Source organism: Mixophyes fleayi, chromosome 11 (assembly GCF_038048845.1).
Source record: "Mixophyes fleayi isolate aMixFle1 chromosome 11, aMixFle1.hap1, whole genome shotgun sequence".
NCBI lineage: Eukaryota > Metazoa > Chordata > Amphibia > Anura > Limnodynastidae > Mixophyes > Mixophyes fleayi.
This window is the reverse complement of record NC_134412.1, coordinates 57,183,931-57,208,705: the sequence shown is the minus strand read 5'-3', so window position 1 is coordinate 57,208,705 and position 24,775 is coordinate 57,183,931. Positions and strand designations below refer to the sequence as shown.

General features: G+C 40.9%; 1 protein-coding gene across 1 annotated transcript; it reads right to left on the bottom strand.

The window, feature by feature from the left end:
• Positions 1-9,914: 9,914 nt before the first annotated feature.
• ZPR1 (ZPR1 zinc finger) lies at positions 9,915-24,564 on the bottom strand. The gene is made up of 14 exons (XM_075190417.1): positions 24,360-24,564; positions 23,000-23,161; positions 21,799-21,889; positions 21,624-21,694; positions 20,852-20,938; positions 18,095-18,217; positions 17,854-17,919; positions 17,223-17,289; positions 14,179-14,249; positions 14,011-14,100; positions 13,267-13,377; positions 11,934-12,023; positions 10,730-10,795; positions 9,915-10,628 (listed from the first exon to the last, which is right to left on the bottom strand). The coding sequence occupies exons 1-14, from the start codon at positions 24,477-24,479 to the stop codon at positions 10,491-10,493; spliced, it is 1,353 nt and encodes a 450-aa protein (XP_075046518.1). The 5' UTR covers positions 24,480-24,564; the 3' UTR covers positions 9,915-10,490.
• Positions 24,565-24,775: the final 211 nt, after the last annotated feature.

The following is a 24,775-nucleotide window of genomic DNA, read 5'->3' as shown; positions in this document are numbered from 1 at the left end:
AGCAGGAAGGGGTAATATAACGGGGAATTAGCGTGTGTGACTCAAACATGTGTGATTGAAGCTGCTCTCTGACATAGGGGGTCATGTGTGATTGAAGCTGTCTCAGGTATAGATGGGCATATGTGATTGAAGCTGCTCTCTGACATAGGGGGGCATGTGTGATTGAAGCTGCTCTCTGACATAGGGGGCATATGTGATTTAAGCTGCTCTTTGGCATAAGGGGAGGCATGTGTGATTGAAGCTGCTCTCTGGCATAGGGGGGCATGTGTGATTGAAGCTGCTCTCTGACATAGGGGGGCATGTGTGATTGAAGCTGCTCTCTGACATAGGGGGGCATGTGTGATTGAAGCTGCTCTCTGACATAGGGGGTCATGTGTGATTGAAGCTGTCTCAGGTATAGATGGGCATATGTGATTGAAGCTGCTCTCTGACATAGGGGGGCATGTGTGATTGAAGCTGCTCTCTGACATAGGGGGCATATGTGATTTAAGCTGCTCTTTGGCATAAGGGGAGGCATGTGTGATTGAAGCTGCTCTCTGGCATAGGGGGGCATATGTGATTGAAGCTGCTCTCTGACATAGGGGGGCATGTGTGATTGAAGCTGCTCTCTGACATAGGGGGCATATGTGATTGAAGCTGCTCTCTGACATAGGGGGGCATGTGTGATTGAAGCTGCTCTCTGACATAGGGGGGCATGTGTGATTGAAGCTGCTCTCTGACATAGGGGGGCATATGTGATTGAAGCTGCTCTCTGACATAGGGGGCATATGTGATTGAAGCTGCTCTCTGGCATAGGGGGGCATATGTGATTAAAGCTGCTCTCTGACATAGGGGGACATGTGTGATTGAAGCTGCTCTCTGACATAGGGGGCATGTGTGATTGAAGCTGCTCTCTGACATAGGGGGCATGTGTGATTGAAGCTGCTCTCTGACGTAGGGGGGCATGTGTGATTGAAGCTGCTCTCTGACGTAGGGGGGCATGTGTGATTGAAGCTGCTCTCTGACGTAGGGGGGCTTGTGTGATTGAAGCTGCTCTCTGACGTAGGGGGGCATGTGTGATTGAAGCTGCTCTCTGGCGTAGGGGGGCATGTGTGATTGAAGCTGCTCTCTGGCGTAGGGGGGCATGTGTGATTGAAGCTACTCTCTGGCATGGGGGGGGCATGTGTGATTGAAGCTGCTCTGTGGCATAGGGGGGCATATGTGAGTAAAGCATGTGGGCAGAGGGGGCATATGAGGGAGAAGCCTCTTCCCCACACAGACCCTCCTCAACCATCAATACCCTGACAACACTCGCCAGCTTTTCTCTGATATTCCCCATGACACGTGCTCATTATCTTTTGCCTCACATGCCCCGCTGCCTCAATGCCTCAATGCCAACACCTCTCTTACTTCAAAATGTAAAGAGGCACCTTTTTTTTTTTTTATTTGAAAGAGTAGAGCCTTACCAGCAAATGAGATAATACAAAGACCGTTATTGCCATACATGTTGTGGTTTTGTTTTTTAAAAATACCGTATCTAGTCACATTTTACTCACATGATATTATCATTACAGGCCATGAGTATAATTGCTTTTGTCACATCACTGTACATAAGATATTTTTATCAATTATCTCACAGAAATAACAATACATCCAGGTTTCTATGCACTTTTTTTAGGTGGCATACTTCAGCCTTCTCACTTATCCATAATTTTTAAATATTGATATTTTTCAGGCATTCATTGCGGAACACCAGGAACCATTGGAGGATAGTCAAGAACAAGAGTGTATACATGACTCCTTACAATGGGTAAAGATGATCCTCAAGGATGGATTACTGAAACAAATTCAAAAACATATATCTGTATTTCCCCATGTATAAGATGCACCTTTTTCCCAAAAATTTGGGGTCCAAAATTGGGTGCTTCTTATACAATGGTAGCGGGGCTCCAGGAAGGGGGGGCAGCGTTACAGTGGCAGCAGCAGGGGGGTAGGCCGCAAACGATTGCAGGGGCTTGCTGCCGGCGGCTGCACACTATGTGCAGGTCCGTTCCGCAGAGACAGGCAGGGAGAGTGTGCTGGCTGACTGCTCTGATTGTGTTTAAAACACAACAAGTTTCCGGACTTACCATCTGTCACTTACGAGGTGCCAGCTGCTTGCAAACAAGGTAGTGGAATTGGTGTTTTGAAAGACAGCTCTTGGACTTGATTTTGGAACTAGCGCTTCCATATATAATTTTCTCTCTGTGTGTGTGTTATATGTCACAAGATCAGGGTACAGACGCCACCTGCTGGGGTAGACGGGACACTTTTCCACACAGCAACCATAAAGAGTCGCAGCAGTCCAATGTTACGGTACAGCTGTTACGAACTGCCGCGCTGTTAAAGCAACAAAATAAATACTGCCCAGTACAGCTCTAACTAATATATTTGACAATCCTTCTCTAAGGGGTATATTTACTAAACTGCTGGTTTGAAAAATAGTTTTCATATATTTAGTAGATTCTACAAAATGACAGCTAGAATCTGATTGGTTGCTATAGGCAACATCTCTTTTTGAAACCCGCAGTTTAGTAAATATATGCCAAAGTATGAAAGGACCCAAGTTTAGTTTAGTTATAAATAGTAGTTTTCTCTTTCTATGTTGGATTCCAGCCTCTTTCCCCAATTAATAAGAGAGAGTGACTGAGTAAATAAACACCCTTTTAAACTATAGTATGCAGGTGCAACTATTTACCTGCTTTCTGACTGCAGATCGGAAGACCCAAAATGGATCTAATGAATAGAGGCCGTCCCTCTTGATTCACTCCAGGGAAGCATTGATGCGGCTTGAGGCCAAAGCTTTCTTTCCAGTACCAACAATTTTCCCTGGATGTTCAAACCCCATAGGTCAGAAACCTGGGACTTGCTATAGTCCATCAATGTTACTGTCACAATTGATATACAAAAAAATATATTTTTTTTATTTGCAAGTCTACTTTTACTTATAGATTGTGCTCTACAGCTACTTTCCCTATTGTCTAACAGTCACCATGTCTGCAAAGGGGACAGGTTCCAGGTCTAAATCTGCCCCAGTTATTTACTTCACATGCTCCAAATATCAGGTTAAATTAACATTTGGATGCCCGATGTGTGGCTTGTTAGGCTGGGACCCAGAGTCCGCACACATCTGGGGTGATGCTGCAGAAGTTTCAGAACAAGCCTGGGTGGAGAACCTAGCTTTATTCGTCCCTGAATTAACACGGCTCACTGCGTGTCTACAAGAGGTAAGTGAGAAAATCCTCAGGGTCTTTTATTATTGATCCCCTAAGGGTAATTTTCAGGGCGTTTCTGAAACGGGTTCAGGAGCCACCTTGGGCCAAAAGTCTGAAGAAATCTGCTCTGGCATTAGCACAACTTTCTTCATCAATAGAGAGATTAATGGGGTCTACTTCAGTTCCGAAACATCACAAGAAACAGTGGTCTAATCAAATTCAATACTTTGGGCCTCTGAATTAGAATTTTCCTCTCAGGAGGAGGAGGTAGGAGATATTACAGGAGAGTGGCTCTAAGGACCTTACAGGTTTGGATAATGACACTTCTAATAGATAGGGCATTGACGACATAGTACTTGCTGTTCATCAAATCCTTAATATTGTGTATACTGTGGACTATATTGTCTTCCATCCTAAGTAAAAGCAAAATTTCTTCTTGGGGTACACTGGAGAGCTAAAGGGACTGTCAGCTTCTCAAAACACTCCTGCCTGTAACAATGCTTGCAGTTTCTCCAATTTCCTTTAAACCTCCTTGAATGCGATATTATTTGAGGTTTACATGTTGCGCTGGAGGAAGAATGTACACTGGGGACCATTTGCATTCCCTCTTATAGCCGGTTTCTCTGCAGACACCGTGAAAGATCTTACAGAACAGTCAAAAACGTAAGTGCCTGAGGGCACATCTATATCTATTCCAATTATGTTATCTGGTAGTTCAGATCCCAACATTTTCACTGGGGAAAATTACTCCTTTCCCTATTTGATTGCAGATGGTGAAATGTACTTGCGGGGACCAGCCTTCCTTTCATAAAGGGTGCGGCGCTCTCCACCCAACACCCCTATGTGTGTACTGCTCAAGTGTTTTCTGTACTTCTGCATATGGGCTGGATGGGGCACTGCAGTGCGTTGGGAATTGCAGTCTCTTCCTCAACATCATTCTTGGCAATGTGCTTAGGGATAGTGCCCTTGTTCTTCTCTTAAAGTGCTTTTTCACTCTTTAAACAATCTGCAGTGTTTATAGCATCTATTTTATCTTTAGGTAATCCTGCATTTAACACTTCAAGAAACATTTTTTTTATAGCACTTTGCATTGAGTACCTGTGCTGGGGGGGAACTTATACTGTATCTGTTGTCAGGGGAGGGCTGGCAAATTTTAGCCCAGGGATCAAGACTTGACCCAGCAGCCCATTAAGAATATTTTAAAGGAAAAAAATGCAGGTGACCCAGCCCAAGGCAGCCCACTGTGGGACTGAATCAGGGGGCAGATGCTCTCCAGCCCAGCCTGCCCCTAATCTGTTGTGCACCTGTGCTTGTTAATAGTGTCTGATTCTGCCAACTGACTCAACATGTACAGTGGCCTAGTGGTTAGCACTTCTGCCTCACATCACTGGGGTCATGAGTTAAATTCCCGACCATGGCCTTATCTGTGTGGAGTTTGTATGTTCTCCCTGTGTTTGCGTGGGTTTCCTCCTACCTCCAAAAAAAAACAACCGTAGGTTAATTGGCTGCTAATAAAATTGACCTTAGTGTGTGTGTGTGTGTGTGTGTTAGGGACTTTAGACTGTAAGCTCCAATGGGGCAGGGACTGATGTGAGTGAGTTCTCTGTACAGCGCTGCGGAATTAGTGGTGCTATATAAATAACTGATGATGAGGATACATCAAATAGTTGTTTCAGCAGGTTTCTTATTATGCCACCTTTCTCATGGAAAGATGTATATTGTAAAAAATGTCATGCCTAACAGTTGGAGATAGATTTTTATCAATGCAACTGAATCTACTGTGCCAGATTTTGAACAGTCGCTCCTCTGACAGTAAGAACCTTGCTGTATCTATCTATCTATCTATAGAATTGAATTGCAATCTGTATAAAAGAGATTACCCTTGACTGTCCTGGTTAGTGTTAGACTGCGATTTCTTGCTTTCGGAGGACCAATAGTACTTTGGTGAAGGTCCATGCTGATGTAAACAGACATAATAGCAGGTAAGTAAACTGGAAATGCTATCTCAGAACAAAGAATCTGGGGAAACAATGATGCTGTACTACCATGCGGAGATAAGCATTCTATAAGTCTATGGATGTGAGAAAATCTCTCTGTATTACATGAAGGAGAGATTGATTCCAGGCGGAAATGTTATGTGCACCCAAACTGCTTTAGCCTTTTTACATCGAGGATAGTTTGCAAATCTCACAGTTACAAAGAAGAACTGCTTAGAATAAAAAAAATAAAAAATAAATGGCATGTCTTTGATTGACAGGGACTAAAGTGATGACTTGCTTTTCCATCAATATCTGTAAATTGCTTGATCCCACTTTTCGTTGCATTTGGGAATATGGGTTCTGGGATTTTACAAAAATATTACTCCTGGGTAGCTTGAAACTATTTTATATCCAGTGTCGATAATGTCCCAAACTCAGGAATCCTGAGTAGCAAGTTTCCAGACCTCTGCCTAGGCAGATACTAACTCACCGCTGGGATTAGGATTTTTTTTGTCCATCTTCCTTTATCCCTAAAAGGACAGTTTAGAAATATTAACCCCAAACTGTCTAGGGTCTTGTCTGCCAGGACAATAACTTTCGGCTGTTTGAAGGATGAAAAAAAAAAATAATATATACCTTCTTGCGCTAACAGGGAAGGATTGTCAGATGATTCTTGGACTGTTGGTCTGCCACCAAAGGCCATAGCCAAATGATTTTTATAGGCGCTACTGTGAAACTCACACTCCTGGTGGAAAGTGTAATTGAATTTAACAATGCTTCACAGAGGAAATAAACTCTTTTCTCTAGAACATCAATATTGCTGATAAACAATCTTAATTACCTCTGTCTTGGACTTCTTAATGCAGAGAGCCCTGAAAGCTGAGGTCTTAATCTCTGTTCCCAAGGAAACATGAAGTGTCTTAAAACATTTTTTTCATCGTCCTATACATTGGAAAGGACTCCTGGAAATTCATGGATTGGGTTGATGTCCATCCAGCTGTTCCCATTGCTTATTGATCAAATCTTTCATGTACCACAAAGACTCTATGCTTCAGTTAATAATCCTCCAAAAAAGAAAAGGAATCTTGTAATGAAGCCTTGCCTGGAATGTCCTGTATCTACATTGCCTTAATAAGGTGTTTAAGTAGTACTTTTATATTAAAAGCTCTGGGCACTTCCCTGATCTCACCTTATTCACTATAAAAGGAGTACTCATATTCCCCTAATGAATATAAAGATCCTGGAGTAGAGGATCCTCCAATATCCACCAGATGCACATAATCTGTGATCTGCCTCTAACCCTAAAGTGCAAACAAATCTGTTACAAAAGATTATCCAGTCCATTATTTTATTTTAATTGCTCAGAAGTTGCCCTCGAGGGCTTATTTATAGTCCTTGCTAGTTCCTTCTCACATGCTCCACAAACATGACTATAATCTTTATTCGTCTTCTGTCCTACAGGTTCATAGGGGTACTAAGAAGAGGACGAATCTTGAGATCGAAACATAGCACCACTAACTAGGTCTTCCCTAAAATTGTTGCTCTTAGACTTGTTTGTGGGGTACATGCAATTTCCATAGTCACTTGCTATGCTGTGTTGCACTGCACTGATGACTGCTATACACAAAACAGGCCTCCACTGCTGTTTGTAATGCACTTTCCATGTCAACACATGCACGGACTGATTCAGAAATGACATAAGGTGCCGTTGATGATGTGGCATGGGTCTGGGTCATGACATCATGCACGGTGTTTGCATAACTTGCCATCTCTGTCCATGCCTAGCATTCCCCCACGTCGCAATACTGTAACCCTCCAGATCAGTCCAGCATGATTTTCAGGTATTCCCAGGCCTCCTTTTTAGTCTTGGCTGATAACTGGGGGGTGTGTAACTCTACAAAGTGTGTGGGTAATGGGACACACACACTGCAGATTCCGATTGGTTCTCCCAGACTCCTTTACAATAGTAAAAGTAGGTAGTCAAGCATTTTAAAAGCACTTCATTTTCACAATCAAATTGAAATGTTTGTTTACCAAAATATGCAAAACTATGTAGTCCAAAATGTAATATCTCACGCACGTATCCAAGACTTCTCCCGTGCCGCTCCCCTCCATTGGAACAAGCTCCCCCGCTCCATCAGAACTTCCCCTAATCTGTCCTCTTTCAAACGAACATTAAAAACCCACCTTTTCCTTAAAGCCTTCCAGTCTCATGCCTAAACTCCCACCGGTCGGCTACCTCTCTATCTCATCCCTTCTCCCCCTTCCTCGACTCAGTCTCCGTTTCTCCCGTCTCTCCGTCTCATCCATGTGTCTGTCTGTCTTCCCCTCCCTTTAGATTGTTCGCTCCTTTGAGCAGGGCTCTCCTACCTTCTGTTTCCATCACTTTTAACTGCGCTCTCCAGCTACTCAGCTCACCTCCTCTCAGTCCCTCTGTCTCCTCTCGCTTCTCTCCGCTCCCCTCAGTGACTCTCAACCTGTCATCCGTGCCCACCCTCTTGGGCCATAGTTACCTGCCTATACTCACTTTTCCCCTCCCTCCCTCTCTTTCATGCTGTGCCTGAGCCCCCAGAGTTATAGTGCTTACTGTTACTTGTACTGTGCGGTTTCACCTTGTACTGTGCCATTGTTTGTCCTTGTACGGCGCTATGGATACTTTGTGGCGCCCTATAAATAAAAATTAATAATAATAATAATAAAAATAATATATTAATTTCCTAACCATGCATATAGGTGCCAAAAATTGTACTGGACCACAGCAAGCAATCACCAAGTATTAATTATCAGTCTAAAGCAAGGTAGAAAATGAAAGAAAGTGTCTGATTGGTTGCTATGGTTTAATGCACATTTTCAAACTATATATAAAGTTATTAAATAAACCTTAATAAGTTTCTTTACAGAATGCAAGGACATGTCAGAGTCAGTGGCAGTTCGTTTCTTGGTTTAAAGAGCTGTCCACTTGGACAATCCATGCACAGTATAGCAAATACTCCCACCTCTTACCTGAATTTGAGAACCAGCTAGAGAGAGTTGTATTGAAGAGTTTGGGCCCTGGCTACACAGAAAGGAGGATTCTCTTTCCCCACTTGTAAATAATCTTTGTGTTATTAAATAGGAGATTGATAAGAACCCTGCACAAATGTCCCCATTTTGGAAGGTGATTCTAAATCTAACAGTCTACCACTATTACAGGTTCATTACAAAAACCAGCTTCAATAAAAGGCAAAACCCCAACTACAATAACAATTTTAGCAGCACCATTGCCAAAATAACCAGTCCTAATCACACTAACAGTAAAGACTCTCCCAGTCATAGCATGTTGCACAAGAGAATATTTGGACAGGGCTCCTGTTTCAAATACAAACATTATAATTTAATAAATGTTAGACAGACATCTTAATAAAAAAAAAAAAAAAAAAAATGTATGAGTACACTCTAGCGCAGCAGTTCCCAAAGTGTGCGCCGAGGCTCCCAGAGGTGCCGCGGCATTGTCACAGGGGTGCTGTGGCCAGGAAAAAAAAAACAAAATAACCAATCCAGCGGCGCCCAGGACCCAGCATCCTCCTCCCTCCTTACTGAATGCCTGGCGTGATGACGTCACGCCCGACATTCAGTGAGAAGCAGCAAGAGAGAGGAGGATGCTGGGTCCCGGGCGACCATTCATGAGTGGGGTTGCTTCTCAGGCAAGGGAGTGGGCTCACTCACAATTTTGCCTAAGAACACAGCCATGAATAAAGAATGGTACCAAAACATCCTCCAATAGCAACTTCTCCCAATAATCAAAGAACAGTTTGGTGATGAACAATGCTTATCCCAGCATAATGGAGCACCTTGCCATAAGGCAAAACTGATAACTTGGGGGATTAAAACATCGAAATTTTGAGTCCATGGCCAGGAAACTCCCCACTTGAGAACTTGTGGTCAATCCTCAAGAGGTGGGTGTACAAACCCCCCCCCCCCCCCCACAAATTCTGACAAACTCCAAGCATTGATTAGGCAAGAATGGACGGCCATCAGTCAGTATGTGGCCCAGAAGTTGATAAACAGCATGCCAGGGCGAGTTGCAGAGGTCTTCGAAAAAAAGGGTCAACACTGCAAATATTGACTCTTTGCATAAACTTAATGCAATTGTCAATAAAAGCCTTTGACACTTATGAAATGCTTTTAAATTTTACTTCAGTATACAAAAGAGTCTAAAAACACTGAAGCCGCAAACTTTGACACAAGTATTGGTTTTCACATTCTCAAAACTTTTGGCCATGACTGTACGTGAAGTAATTATACCTCCCTTACTAAAAGTAGTCCGTTTAGGTCCTAACAGGAGACTCCACCAACAACCATCAATATGCAGCATCAATAACCAATACTTTCAGGGCAAACAAGGTTAATCATTGGATATTATAAACTAAGGGATGTTTGACAATTGATAACTAACACAAAACAAAAATCATACTTCCCTTTAAATCAACAGGGAATTATATGAGTCACTAGTGTTGCTTCACACAAAGAACAGAAAGCTAAAAAGGAGGGTTATCAGTGTTTAGCTTTACCTATAGAAATAAAGCAGAAAGATAAACCATTTTCTTTTTTTGAAGCTCTCCATTCTCCTATTTCCTACATGCATGTTGGTGTAACACTGATGCCCTTCCACTCATCAAAGTATAGAGATTACCTTGTACACACATAAGTTGAAACACACAAGTCAGTAAAGTAAGGATTTTATTTTCTGCTTTTGATTTGTCAAAAATAAATATATAAAAAGAAATACCACCACATGTTTCTTTGTGGCTATGCTTCCATGTTAAACTTAAAATACTGAAAAGATAACACCTCCAACGCTGTGTGATATCCGACAGTGTGGGTCATGTCTGAAACTTCTCCTTTACGTCTCTCAAATGTTTAGAGAAAGCCACCATTAGAAGTGTGCAAAATAGAATTGAAAAGAATAAAAAAAAAACAAAAAAAAAAAAACAAAAAACATTCCCCGAGCACACTACAGTTAAAGAACAATTCTGTGTTAGGATTAGACTGCAAGATATGGGGCTGTGGATGTCTACAGCACCTCTGCTCCATGTGTTTATATGTCAATCTAAAAGCTCAGCTCCAAAAACAGCAGCCATCTTCTTTATCCAGTAACATCTTCCCCAGATGGCACGCCATGCACTACATACATGGAGGTAGTTGCTGGTAACATTGTGATCCACTTCTATAACAAAAGTATAAACGACCCAATGTCTCTATTGGTTTTTTAGGAGACTGTGGTTTGTGTAATTTAAAGTTAACAACCACATTTTGTCGCTTCCTCTTCATAGCCTTCTGTTTTCATGTCATTGAGTCCAAGGTCTTCATTCTGTTCGTATGATCGCTCATACTTCTCTACTGTCATTTCGGGGTCCTGCTCTGGAGCATAAACATTCTATAAAGGAGAAAGATATGCCACTATTAGCATGTATGCACTGACAACTCTTGCTGTATTGGACCTTACCGGACTTCCACTTTAGAACATTTTGGGTTTACCTGGAGGAAGCTGTTCCCCGCTGGATCATCCAGAACAATATGAGCTTTCACCTGTCCCTCTAGGATCTGCACAAAAAGAAAGAATATGTGGAAAGCAGACCATACCCAGTCAAAAGTGTAGCAAGTATTATTATTATTATTACAGTTTAATTATATTGTGCCATAAGGCTTTAGCAGTGCCGTACAGTGGGTGAGACGAAGGGAAAACAAGACAGATAGTGTAATATCACATAATACAAAAAGATAATATAAATTAGACACAATGCAGTTGTCAATTGTAAAATGTGAAGAGTACCATATACAGCAATACAGGGCTAACAGAAACAGATTGCCTGGTAGAGTGCAGACATGGAGGAAGTAAGAAGAAAAGGAGGGACATCATTGGGGCACATGTAGAGGAGGGCAGGGGAAGGGGGCACAGAAGAAGAGAGCTCACAATCTGAAGTGGGGTGCAATTCAATCAAAAGAGGCATAGAAAAGGGGGAGATAATAGGATGGAGAAGGGATTAGTCAGTGAATTTCTCTTTAATTAAGAGGTGGGTTTTAAGGGAAACAGAGTTCAGTTTTAGCCATGTTGACCTTGAGAAAGCATTGCGATATCCAGGAAGAGATGGCAGAGAGGAGGGAAAGGGAGAGATCAGGGGACGAGAGGTAGATTTGGGTGTTGTCGTCATAGAGGTAATGCTGGAGTCTGAAGTGGCTGATGACTTCACCAAGGGAGAATGCGTACAGAGAGAAGAGCAGGGGGCAGATGATTGATCCTTGAGGGACCGCTATCGGAAGCAGGGAGGAGCAGCTGGAGAAGGAGCGGTTGGATAGGTAGGAGGTGAACCAAAGAGGACAGTGTGAAGTTGGCCAATTGAATGAAGGAAGTAGAGTAGGGAGGGTCCATGTTGTCAAAAGCCGTGGAGAGGACGAGGAGGATAAGCAAAGTAAGATGTTATGTATAAGCTTCCCAGGCATAAGTTTCACTATACAATTTGTTTTACCAAGATGACTGTTTTGGGAATCCTGAGCTAGACCTGGACATGAAGTAAGAGGGCAGAGTAAGCCACGTCTTACTTCATATAACCAAAAGAGTCTTAACTTTCTGCAATAAACTTGATTAAAGCATAATGAACATCACCACAATTTGCAAAACGAAAAAAATCACTAAAGAGGCAAAAGATGCATTGCCCCATTGCCATAGCAACCATCAACCTACCCGATCAATTTTCCTGCCAAATTCCTGCAGCTTCTCTGTTCTGTCTGATGTAGAGCTGTCACCAATGGTAAAGGGATTTTTCTGAACCACCTGGAGAATTAACAAAATTGACTTAATGGCTGCAAACTCATTCTACAGAATTGAAAACCAGATATGATCATGCAGAGGAGAATTCTAAAAATCTTTTTTTTTTTTTTTTGCAGTTTATGTTAATAAGTCATTATCATATTAGTTTATGAACGTTGCTACTGTTTATATAGCTTAATCCCACAAATGAAGATGCAGCATCTACTTTTTCTTCTCTTCACATGCTACTACTTCTCCACCTGACCTGACCCTCATTAGCTCATCCCCACCTTAACTTCTGTAACCTCTCCCTCTTCACCGGAAACATTACAACATCATTGAAGCGTAAAGCCAATTACTTCTATTCTGTAATAAAAAAAAATCTAATCCAAATTCTCTCACATTAGAGATCCATCTCTCAACTCTTCAAAAGCTTCATGAGAGGCTACCTCAACTCACATGCTTCCTTTCCTTACACAACCTACTGGGCCTTGTGAGCTTCCAAACACTCCACAGAGCCTAGTTATATGTCTATTTCTGTTGACAACACAACTAGAAAAACCAACACTGCTGAGTCAAGGAGGGCCTAGGGGGCCTTCCCCGACTACGGGCCTAGGGGGCCTTCCCCCACTACAGGCCTAGGGGGCCTTCCCCCACTACAGGCCTAGGGGGCCTTCCCTGACTACAGGCCTAGGGGGCCTTCTCTGACTCAGATTGGATGTGGGGAACAAAGAACAGTTCTGTCTCCCAATCCTATTACATGCATCTAGGAAACCTCTTACTGAACTTGCACATCTCACACAAGTCTACAAAAACTTTACTTCATACACTCAATCTTCTCCATTAACTATTGCAATTTCCTTTCTAATGGCTACTCCCCTCCCCCCCCCCCTCCCCTTAACTATATTTTTACCTCTAGAATCCATTTTGAACACAGCAACTTGACTAATTTTCCCTCAACAATTTATTTACTGTAGATCTACACTATGTTAAGTATATGCTAGCTCGGTGAGATCAGTATCCTTACGGTTTCTTCCCATTCCTGAATAAGCTGCTGCAATTGGTTTCAAACGCTAAATGAAAAGAGTGCTATAGAACATAGGAGACAACGGTAACGCCTGCATACTTAGAACTACCCTAGTGACCTATGTGACCACATGGAGAAAGTCAAACATACAATGGATAAACACACCGAACACAGAAGATAATGATCTTTTAGGATAGCATGTAAGAGGGCACATGGAACAGAAGCAGTATAATCTTTTACCAAGTCTCTGATATCGTTCAAGAGTCCCTCCAGAGTGGTAAACTTGCCCCCTAGAGCTCCCATTCCCAGCTCAAACTCCAGTTCTGGAATGCCGATACTGCAGGTTTCAGACTGCCAAATCAAAATAGCAAAAATTAACATCTTCCAAGTGCTGCAAGTATGACTATAGTGGTGTTAACTGTGCTAAAAGGGACCGTCAATAGACTGTTCATCCATTGGAAAGCAATACACAAAACTACTAGTGCACTAAAGTTTAAAGTAAATACAAATGATGGTAAAATGTTGTAATATAAGTGTAAATATTTTTTTAAACAACTCCCTAAAAGATTTGAAACATTTGAATGTCGGCAGCACTGTGGCACAGGAGGTTAGCATTGTTGTCCCAGCACTGGTGTCCTAGCATTGATTCCATCCAGGCCACGATCTTTGTGGAGTCTGTATATTATCCCTGTGTTTGAGTGGGTTTCCTGTGGGAGCTCCGGTTTCCTCCCACACTCCAAAGACATACATAGCAGGTTAAATGGCTTGCGTGCCTCCATGTGGTAGGGAAATCGTTTAATCTCCCATGTGGCAAGGACTGATAAATTATCAAATATTCTCTGTAAAGCACTGTGTAATTTGAAGGCGCTATAAAAAAAACGGTTAATAAATAAAGTGTGCCGTTTCCAATTACCAACTTTGATATGGTAAGTGCTCTGTGTTTCTATGTACATGCCAATTAAACTCTGATAACATAATACTTACTTTAAGGATATCTCTAGTAAGGTCAGATGGGTCTGTGATGTGAAGAGTAATTTTGGTACCAAGAGGTTCTATAGCCCCTCCTGATTTGACCTGAAATAAAACAGAATTGGTTTCATCCCCGATCTCTTGTATATTTTTAAATAAGGCAAATTAAAAGCTAAAGCTTACCTCATTGGTTCGATGGTTGCAGACGTCGCAGTTTGTTGCCATTATAACAACTTCTTTAAAGTGAGGGATTTCTGGTATTCAGTTAAGGAAACGAACCAGATGTAACCAGTTGTCAATTTATACCTCTGCCTAAAGTACCACCTAGCAAACATCCCCTGAGCCCAACTCGAAATGCTGCTACCACCTAGAATTTAAATTTAAACCAGTGGTGGTTTCCTTCACAAGCGCTGCAAAAATTGCTGGCTGCATATAAATGTTAATGATAATAAAGTGGCTGAGGGATTTTAGGAGTTGGGCGATCATCAAGTTAGCGAAAGTTGGTACCACTGAAAAAACAAACAAACAAACCAAAAGATGGAAATGCTGTTAAAATGAGACTTCTCTTTTGTGAGGTAAAGTGCCTATACAAAACCATCATATCACCCTGTCAAAATAATTACCTTTTGTTTTTTTCCTGCTGTATTTACATATAACCCTCAACATCAAAATGAAAATAATATTTGCAAAAATTCTTAACAATTAATATAATCGAGTTACTAAAATACCTGGTTTGGATAAGTAATCACTCTCTTAGAGTAACCATTGTAAACGTGCTCAGGTACAACCAATGACCAACAGGCCAACTGCCCACCAGCTGACATCGATTATAGTGGTTTTCATTTCTTCAGAATTTCATTACTAATAGTGTACGGTAAGGCAAAGAATTCACCGTGCTTGGAAAGGTGCTTTTTAAACGGCTCAAGGATAAAACTGTAGAAAGGCACAAATTAGGCAAAAAAGCCTCTTCTGTAAAAGTGCCACACTCAGTCTCGTTTGCACTTTGCAAAAAAACACTAAAGATTCCGATGCCATGTGGCAAAAGGTTGGTCAGATGAGACCAAGATAGAACTTTTTGGACTGAACTCCAAGCGCTAGGTTTGGCGCAAACCAAACACAGCACACCACCCAAAACACACCATACCTACTGTGCAGCATGGATGGAGCAGCATGTTGTGGGGGTAATTCTCTTTAGCACAGACTGGGTGATTGGTCAGAACTGCAGGGAAAATGGATGCTGTCAAGTACACCCAGATTCTTGAGAAAAACTTGCAGCCCTCTTCTAGACAGCTGAAGATTGGCAGATAGTTCACCTACCAGCACAACAATGACCCCAAACATACAGCCAAGAAAACAATGCAGTGGCTTAAGGATAGGAAGGTAAAAGTCCCTGACTCGCCAAGTCAAAGCCCTGACCTAAATCCGATAAAAAAAAAAAATCTGTGAATGGACTGAGCAGTCCATAGCCGCTCACCAAGAAATTTGACTTAACTTGAACAATTCTGCAAGGAAGAATGAACAAATACACTATATGGACAAAAGTATTTGGCCACACCTGTTAATTATTGAATTGAGATGTTTCAATCAGACCCGTTGCCATGTATAAAATCAAGCACCTAGCCATGTAGTGTTCATCTGTAAACATTTGCGATACAAAATAGGTCGTTCTGAAGAGCTCAGTGACTTCAAGTGTGGTACTGTGATAGGATGCTACCTTTGCAATAAGACGGTTCTTGACATTTCATCCCTGCTGGATATTCCACGGTCCAACTGTAAGTGATAATAATAGAAAGTGGAAGCATTTAGGAACAACAGCAACGAAATGGAAGACCAATTACTAAAGTGAGGGATTTTAGAGCAGGGTCAACGACTGCAAAGGCGCATGGTGTGTAAAAGTCACCAACGCTCTGCTGATTCCATAACTGAAGAGTTCTGAACTTCCACTGGCATTAATGTAAACACAAATATTGTAAAGTTTGGTGGAGGGGGGAAAATGGTATGGGGCTGTTTTACAAGGTTTGGGCTAGGCCCCTGAACTCCAGGGAAGGGCAATCCTCTTCAGCATACCAAGTCATTTTGGACAATGCTATACTTTCAACTTTGTGGCAACAAAGCAAGGACTATAAAGACATGGCTTAATGAGTTCGGTGTGGAAGAACTTGACTGACCAACACAAAGCCCTGATCTCAACCCCATCAAACACCTTTGGGATGAACTGGAACGGAGATTGCGAGCCAGGCCTTCTCGTCCAATATTAGTGCCTGACCTCATAAATGCTCTACAGAATGAATGGGCACACATTCTTACAGAAACACTCCAACATCTTGTGGAAAGCCTTCCAAGAAGAGTGGAAGCTGTTATCACTGCAAATGGGAGACCAACTCCATATTAAAGTATATGTATTTGAATACAATGTCATTACAGTTCCTGTTGGTGTAATGGTCAAGCGTCTGATTACTTTTGTCCATATAGTGTATTTCACAATCTAAGTGCACAATGCTGGTAGAAACATAACCAAACAGAATGATGGTTGTAATTACAGTAAAATATGGCTCTACAAAGTATTAAATCAGGAGACCGATCACTTCTCCAAGTTTATCATTATGTATTAAGTCTCAGAACTGTTGCCTTTTTTTGTTAGCTGAATGTTGTAAGGTGGAATCTGTAAATAAAACTGGAAAAAGTTTAATTTATTTCAATTTCCATAGTGTAATGAAATTATTATTTATTTATTTTTTATAGTACATGGAAACGTGAATCAATTAACACGAACACTAAAGCCAGCAGTTGAAAAAGTAGGAAGTCAATACTGAAAGGGCAAGTGGATGCCATCCACCACCATAGCGCCCATCACGGCTGGGATACAATTTCCCCACCTCCCCCTATTGCTGGCCCCCAATGTAAGTCACATCCAGCCACTGCCAAAAGTCAGAATAATGTAACTCACAATTTGTGACTACATATATACAGATGGGGGCACAGGTGGCACCCTCGTTCTCCTTCACCAGGCACAGAGTAGCTCAGCCTATGGTGTTCTCCTCAAATCGCTGCCTAGCTCTCAATACACAATTTATGAATTAAGTTCATTATCTTGAAGCAGATATATACACAGTGTCAAGGGAATCTAATCTCCATTCAACCAATGTCAATTGCACTAATCGCAGAAATCTGTCATATTCATGTAATGTTATTTTACTAAACAGACACAAATTAACTCCAAAGGATACGCACCAATTTCATATTGGTGGCTGCAGGAGCATTACATTCTGGACAGTTCGTTGGAAACTGAAGCACCTGTAGGAAAGGAGAATGTAATCGTTTTGTACATTTTAAGAGTACACCAGCCTCGAATAACTTTTAGCTTTGTCCCTCCAACAACTGCTGCCTTTTCCTGCCCCTGAAACCCTCTTCTGTAATGCACCTCCGGAGTCACCACTTTAAACCCTCTATGCACCGTGTCCAGAGAATATACTATAAGTGAGCAGTTTGTGCCAGGTTACAGGTGACTGGAAAAGCTGCAGTAAAATGTGGATTGTCCAATCAGCACATTTCCTATAAACCTAAGTGTACAAATTCTTGTGGCACTGTTGCCTGAAGTGCACAATGAGGGACTTACTGTATGAGTATCTCTGGAATGGCACATGTCTCTGCTAGCAGAAAACATTTATCCCTGGCAATCGGGGGAAACCATGTATAGCCAGGGAGTGATTATAGATCACAAGAGGATGTTGTAGCAGGGTAACTGAAGATGACTTATGTAAAGACTACTTCTGTTAATGCAATGATGGATTAGTACCTATTATCTATAAATGAACTGGCTGAAGTAGATAAAGTATGCCTCACAGTAGAGCATCTTACCTCATCTCTCATGTCTTCTGTACTGACCTCAGGGGTCTCTTCAGAATTCTGCTGGCCATTCAAGCTCTTTCCAACAAGAGAAAAAAATATTCTCAAAAGTACATACAGAATTTCCAATTTACGCTAATAAAATTATGATTTTCCATTTTAATCTTTGTTTAGATAAACTAGAAATGGAGCCACTCACAAATTGTTCATAGCAACACAGATAGTCACTGGCAAAAAATAATGTTGATCTCACCTCTATCCCTAGTAGAGAGTCCTGTTCTTTGCTTCTCCTGTAGTGTGCGACTGTAAGGGCTTCATCTTTCTGGGGGGCAAATGGATTTTCTACAAAACTATTTCCAGAGGGGTCATCTAGGACCTAGAAGAGATTAATTTTGGACATACACCAATAATATATTAGAAGCTGTGACTGATTTTACACAATGTCTGTGCCTAACCCATGCATAAATGCTGATTTAATCAATCTAGAACATTACAGAACTAAAACCACAATGGACACTTCCAGTGGACGTGCATTCTACATTCCAATTATTGCTCCTCCAATTCAGCCATCTCCTTGTAAGTTCTGGAATATATAAGGTCTACCTGCTTCTGGTATGTAAACACACACAGTGAACAAGTAACCCATCTCCCATACACACTTATTCATACCCGTTTACTTCCTAGAAACACAAACCAAGCAAACATTGTCCACTAGACTGCAGTGTAGTGTGCCACAGCCACTGTCTGAAACCCTACTGATGACCCAGAGCAGTTCTCCGACAACTCCCTTCATGTTAATACACTTTGATATGAGCTTTGAATGCCACAATCCTGTTTTATGGAATGTTAACACTGTGGTGAAAGGTGGGGCGGGGGCGAAACAAAAAAATGCTTTCATGTATTGTATCTTATACACTTTATTATTGGCCCACACACAAAGACCAAACATTTAATAGATACATAGGGGAAAAATTCAGTTAGCTGCAAGGTACTGCCGGATATTGTCTCGATGTCCGGCTGCACACCTTGCTGGCTAATACAGTACAGAAATATCTCATAATTTTCCCTCACATGTCTATAGAAAGCAGCTTTGTTTTATCCAAGCATTCTAAAGAAACTTTTTGTCCTGTTAAAAAAAAAAAAAGAAAAGCCCAAAATAACGTTTGTAGCATATATCAAGGAAAAAACAGCTACAGATTCAAATAGTCTTAGTTAAAACTGAAAGACTATGCAGAAGTGATACTCTTTACACTTTGCCCTGTTCTTAGTTAAACATATTGAAAGAGAATCAGCAGGTTGTCACGTTAGGAAGGAGGGCTTCACCGACGTAACAAGTTGACAGTGATTGACAGCTAGACAGATTTGCTTAGCATAAATGCACAGTGTCCATTGGTTGATTCACACACAGGGACAGGCTTAGTGATGTCACAGAAACTCTGACATTAGTTCAAAGGGGACAGACCAATGAATAGAAAGGTTGCAGGAAGTTGGATAAATATGGCTAAAGACACAAAAAACAAAATGTTTGAGTTGCTGTCCCTGTGTATGAATCAACTAAAACACCCAAAGAACAAGCAGTACAAAGTCATACCAGAGATATAAGCATCATTTTATAGCATAATATTAAATTTCCACTTATGTAGTTCTGCCATCATGACAGAATCAAATATGCAAATAAGATGAACATGTAGCGCATGCATACTGTGCTTTGTGCATCAAATAACCACATTCCCATCCTGAATTAAACTAAGGAAGCATCTGTGGTGTGAGTGGAGGTAAATGACATTCACTTTATTTCAGGGGGAAAAAAAAAACAACAACACAGCCAAACAAAAAACACACACTGCTGAATGGCAGAGATCCACACATCATTGACAGTTACCTCTACTCATTCAGACCACGGATGATGTACGGTGTAAAAAAATAAGGCAGCACTGTCTATGCCCCCAATCCTCAACCACCCTCAGCACTAAACTGCCTGGGTTGCTATAGTGAAAACCCACCCGATGCTAGCAAACAAGTACAATATATAACATAATTTAAAATTTAACTTTAATTGAATAAATAAGTACCCAAAACCCTTGTCCACCACTTTACTTAATAAAGACTTTATTTTTTTATGTAATAAAGTATTCCACAATGGGAAAAAAAATAAAATAAAAAAAACCTCAGACACCCACCATGGCAAAGTCAGGATTGACAAGTAGCCAGCATGGAAATCTTTTGTGATTGGCTGGCAGTAGAGTCCCAGTTAATCTCAATCAAAATAATTTAATTTGGGTCGTTATTTATTGGCGTTTTTACCCCCCCCTATTTGGACTACATAAGATTAAGAAAGAAGAAAAAAATATGATGTTATTTCCTATTTGACTAGGATCAAGAAAGATGATTTTATATTTAGAAACCTGGCGAACAAGGATTTGTGGAAGTTGTTATTCAATTAAAGCGGTGTGTATTTATTTCTGATCTTTTTGTATAACATGGAGTCTTAGGAATCTTTCCACTCCAGTGGGCCCAATACTTGTTAATTAAACCAGCCCCCACAGCCACCAATGGTCGTTGTGAATCCCAGGACTTTCAGAGGGCTGGGGTACACTGTATTTTTGCCACACCTCTCCATAGGCAGGGTGGTCATTTTTATTTATTATACAGTGCAGTCTCTGTCCTTTACTCAGCCATGTTTGGGGTTTTTCTGCAACTGACAGACAGCTAGCGCCTCTCAGAACACAGATGCTGGCGATTCATTCATTTAAGAATACTATTCAGTATTGCCGAAACCATCATTCAGTGAGAACTGATTCAATAGCAAACCATGTGGTTATCCATGGTATTGCAAGTAAAACTTATCAATGGTATGTATGGAGACATTGTACTGCATGGACTATGTAATGGCAGCAGAATCGTTACACTTGCTACATCTGTATATTTTTCCAGCTTAGCATACACAACACACACATGATGTTTGAATGTTTCACCGACACTCAAACCAGTCCTAGGAAAATTAACTTACAAACGTGAATGGTGTCTCCCCAGCCTTCATACGCTGAAGTTTTGCAATGAAATCATCAATTTTCTCTGCTAATTGTGCATCTTCAGCCTATAGGAAAAGACATATATTCACCATTATATTGAACGCCTATATCCCCATAATGAAAGATTAAGTAATTTAAGAATAGTGTGAACACTATACAAGACTTAGAACCAATACAGTAATGATCAGTTCTGGGCCACAGCTTGATAACTATACTATTATATTATTTATAATGTATATATCTGGACCCAATGACTTGGCTACTTTGAATTTTGATACTTCAAGTAACACCTATTCTGTAGTAAATATATTGCATCTACAGTACAGTAGGGTATAGATCTTGCCCCCAATAGTGTAGGCGATTTATGAATTTTCAACAGCAAATATGAAGCAAAAACAGTTACTTATGTAATCTACAATTTTTTTTTCTCCTTCAACTTCCCCGCCCCTTCAGTTATTTGCTGTACTAATTATCCCTTTGTTTTTTCCACTACACTAGGTAGGTCGCTGTGTGGAGTTTTTCAGTTCTCCTCCCACAAAATCATACTGATAGTTTAGTGCTCTTTTAAATCAATAAATGTGTTGGTTTTCAGTAGTAATACAACAGTATAGTGTTTTAATATGTTTACTGTAATTTATTTACATTATAAGGCTTTTTAGCCCACCATACCCAAATCTTACTGGGTGTTCTGTATAAATAGCTGTATACCAGACTCTTCAGACTGCAGTCTAGTATACACTAGATCCTTACCCGGCGGAGGGGCTGTTCCTGCTGCAGACCCACAACAGTTCTTTCAAGGATTCCTTCAATTGTAGTGTGGGCTAGTAGAGAACAGAGATATGTTAAATCATTACATGCATCTTCTGCACTATACAATAATGGCGATTAGCTATATATGCATAATGGCGATTAGCTATATACGCACCTCCTTTCTGCGTACAAGCAGGGATCTCAAAATCAATCTCAGGGATATGGGTTGTTGCATAGTCTGTTTTCACCACCTCACGGTTCACATCCTGAACAGAAGAAACATTAGACTGTGTATATAGAAATCTGTGGATTTGGGGCAGAGTGACTAACTTCTATACATACTTATATCCACAACTTCTCTTCTGCATGTGCTAGACCAAACATTTCACAGACATCATTGGGGGAGATTCTATCCGGGGGAGATGCCCTTTGTGCATTGCTGGATATTACGGTAAGGAATCTTCGCTCATTTTTCTGGGCACCTCTACGAGGAGCAAGGAAAATGAGAGAAGATTTCAGCCTGAACCTCATGTCAATGTGTCTCCACAGACTGTTCCAGAGACACATCATGCTGAATAGAATCTCCCTTATTGTGCACAAACTCATCAACAATATTCAGGCAAACAAGGGAACCTGCTTTTCTCTTTGAGGCCACTCTGCCCAGAGAGCCACAATAAATGTGCTTGCTCACCACTCTCTCATTCTCAAGGGCAGCGTTTGTCAGCTTTGGTCACTAAGTACCCTCAACAGGACACATTTTGAGGATGGCCTTGTGGGAAAGTGGGACCAAATGAAATACATTAACGTATGCAGATTCCTCAAAACATGATCTGTTGATGGTAGCCGAGTAGGGAATTTGGGAATCCAAACCCCACAGGGATTATATGCTCTTCCTCAGGCCAAACACATTAAAACAGTTTTCCACATTCAGAAGATGCCCTCCTGAAATTGTTACTAAACACATAGTTCTATTTTTTTTTAGCAATAGAAAGTAGTTTATGTAGATTGTATACAAGGGCAAGGAATGTAAACAGTGCTTGGCTGGGATAAAGGCAAAAAACAAAAACATACAATGACATCAGAAAGATATAACAAAGAAAACCAATAAGAGTTGTATGATGGTGAAAAACAGTTTAAGTCAAACCTGGAAATATGTATCCAAAAATTAGGAGCCAGCAATTTTGTTATTAAACATGTGGAAGTCCCACAGAAATTTTTTAATCACTATGGAAACTAGGATTTGTCCAGGAGTGGTTTAACTTTTTTTTTTTCCTTTTTCCACTTCCCCCCAGAAATCTTGCATTAGGCTATAACTCACAACCTATCACAATGGTTTTAACATTCTGCATGGATTGTGTTGCCCCACAGCTCCTCACCCTCTTGTTTCTGACACTGAGCGAATAGCGGACACCTTGCTCCATGATCCGCCCAGCAGACTGGATCTCTGTGTTGCACCAGCCACATGAATCGCATGTGAATGAACTGACAATTATTTCCTTGAAGAAAGGCACTTTGGTAAGCAGTATTCGTGTCATCCCCTGCATAGAAAGAGTAATCAGATACAATGTCTCAAACAAGCTATGCCTTCAGCATGTTCACATATATCACAAGCCTAGTTGTGCTATTGAGAGGTTTAAGATTTTAAATAACAAAATGTTCCTACATACACTGTGATATGCCTGTGCATCAATAGTATATGGGACTGTAAAATTTGTTCTGGTATGGAACTATATATACACACATACCTCCCAATAGTCCCAAACTGTAATGACAAAGGGATGTGATCTTAGAAGGGCATGTGCCAATGTTTCATCTTAGGTAGTGTACTGTATGTTTTGCATATGATAGATATTCAGTTATATAATAATACACCTAACAATTGAATATTTCTTGCCATACACAGATTATATTACTTTTGCACAATCCATTCCTACACACACACAACACACTAAAGACATTATTTTTCAAGCATGGCTTGTTTAAAATCACAACTTTTCTGCAATTTTGCTGGAGGTAACAATATTAAAAATCTATGCTTGATAAATTATGCCCTAAGGCTTCATGTCCACTGGTGGCTTTAAGTGCATTTTACAAGTATTTCTAACGCTTAATATAAACAGGTCAGACACTGGAAACCGTTGCTTCTAGGTATCAAACACATTGGTATTTTTCTTATTCCATCTTTGTATTTAATGCACTTAAATGCATCAGGAGTCCTCCTGTGAGCTCTAACAAGTTAATAAAATGCAAGTAAAACCGCATAGCAAATTATGTTTCTACTAGCATTAAGAATGCAAGAAAAAGGGTCAATGGCCAAAATGTAAGCCCTTTTCTGAAAAGCAACACTACAGTCGTCTTTATTTGCCATTCAGCAAGGGACACATTGTGGGAGAAAGTTGTCAAATATAAATTTTGCATCTTTAATGCCCAGACTTTAAACAGTATGTGGTCAAATAAATCAGCGATTGAGTCTATTTAAACTAATTATATAAACAATTCTCCTAACATCCTGATACAAGAGAAGATGGTACAATCTACAAGTATCCAAATGATATGTATCTATTGTTTGTGGAATAAATTCAACCACTTTAACAGCCTAGATTGTACTTATTAGTAGTAACAGAACCTATACTACCAGGTACCCCCCAGAGAAGCTGGGGGGTACCTGGTGGTAGTATAAGTTCTGTTACTACTAATAATATAATATATGTCCTGCTGCCCCCGGTAAGGTCTCACATTCTGGTAGCAGTTCATGCACAGGGACTCGATCTCTGCCGGCTGCTGCTCCTCATCATCCGCGCTGATCTCCCGGAACACCGAGGCGGGTGCACCGGCACCGGCGTGTATCACCGACATACCGACTAGCTCATCATACAGCAGCCACACAGTCACTGACACACCGCTTCCTCCGGCACCATGTGCTTCCCTTTCACCCGGAACTAACTGTCAGTAAAACGTGGTTGTCAAACACGCCCATTATTAAAGCGGTGCCGTTCTCCTCAATATCATCATTGTCATCATAGTCGTCTCGTTTTCGGATAGAAGCAAAGTTTAATATTGTTTTTGTTGTTTCAGTCTTGGGGTAAATGTAATGGGAACTGTGTCATATGCGAAACAGGAGCCGGAACATATTGGATCACAGGGGACCTACT

Bases quoted from the DNA above. Each gene is read 5' to 3' on its own strand.
- ZPR1 (XM_075190417.1), bottom strand. From the start codon at position 24,479: ATGTCGGTGATACACGCCGGTGCCGGTGCACCCGCCTCGGTGTTCCGG. The intron at 17,290-17,853 runs GTAAGATGCTCT...CCTTTCCTACAG, and splicing joins CAGAAGACATGAGAGATGAG to GTGCTTCAGTTTCCAACGAA. The intron at 12,024-13,266 runs GTAAAAGATTAT...TTAATTCTCCAG, and splicing joins TGAACGATATCAGAGACTTG to GTGGTTCAGAAAAATCCCTT.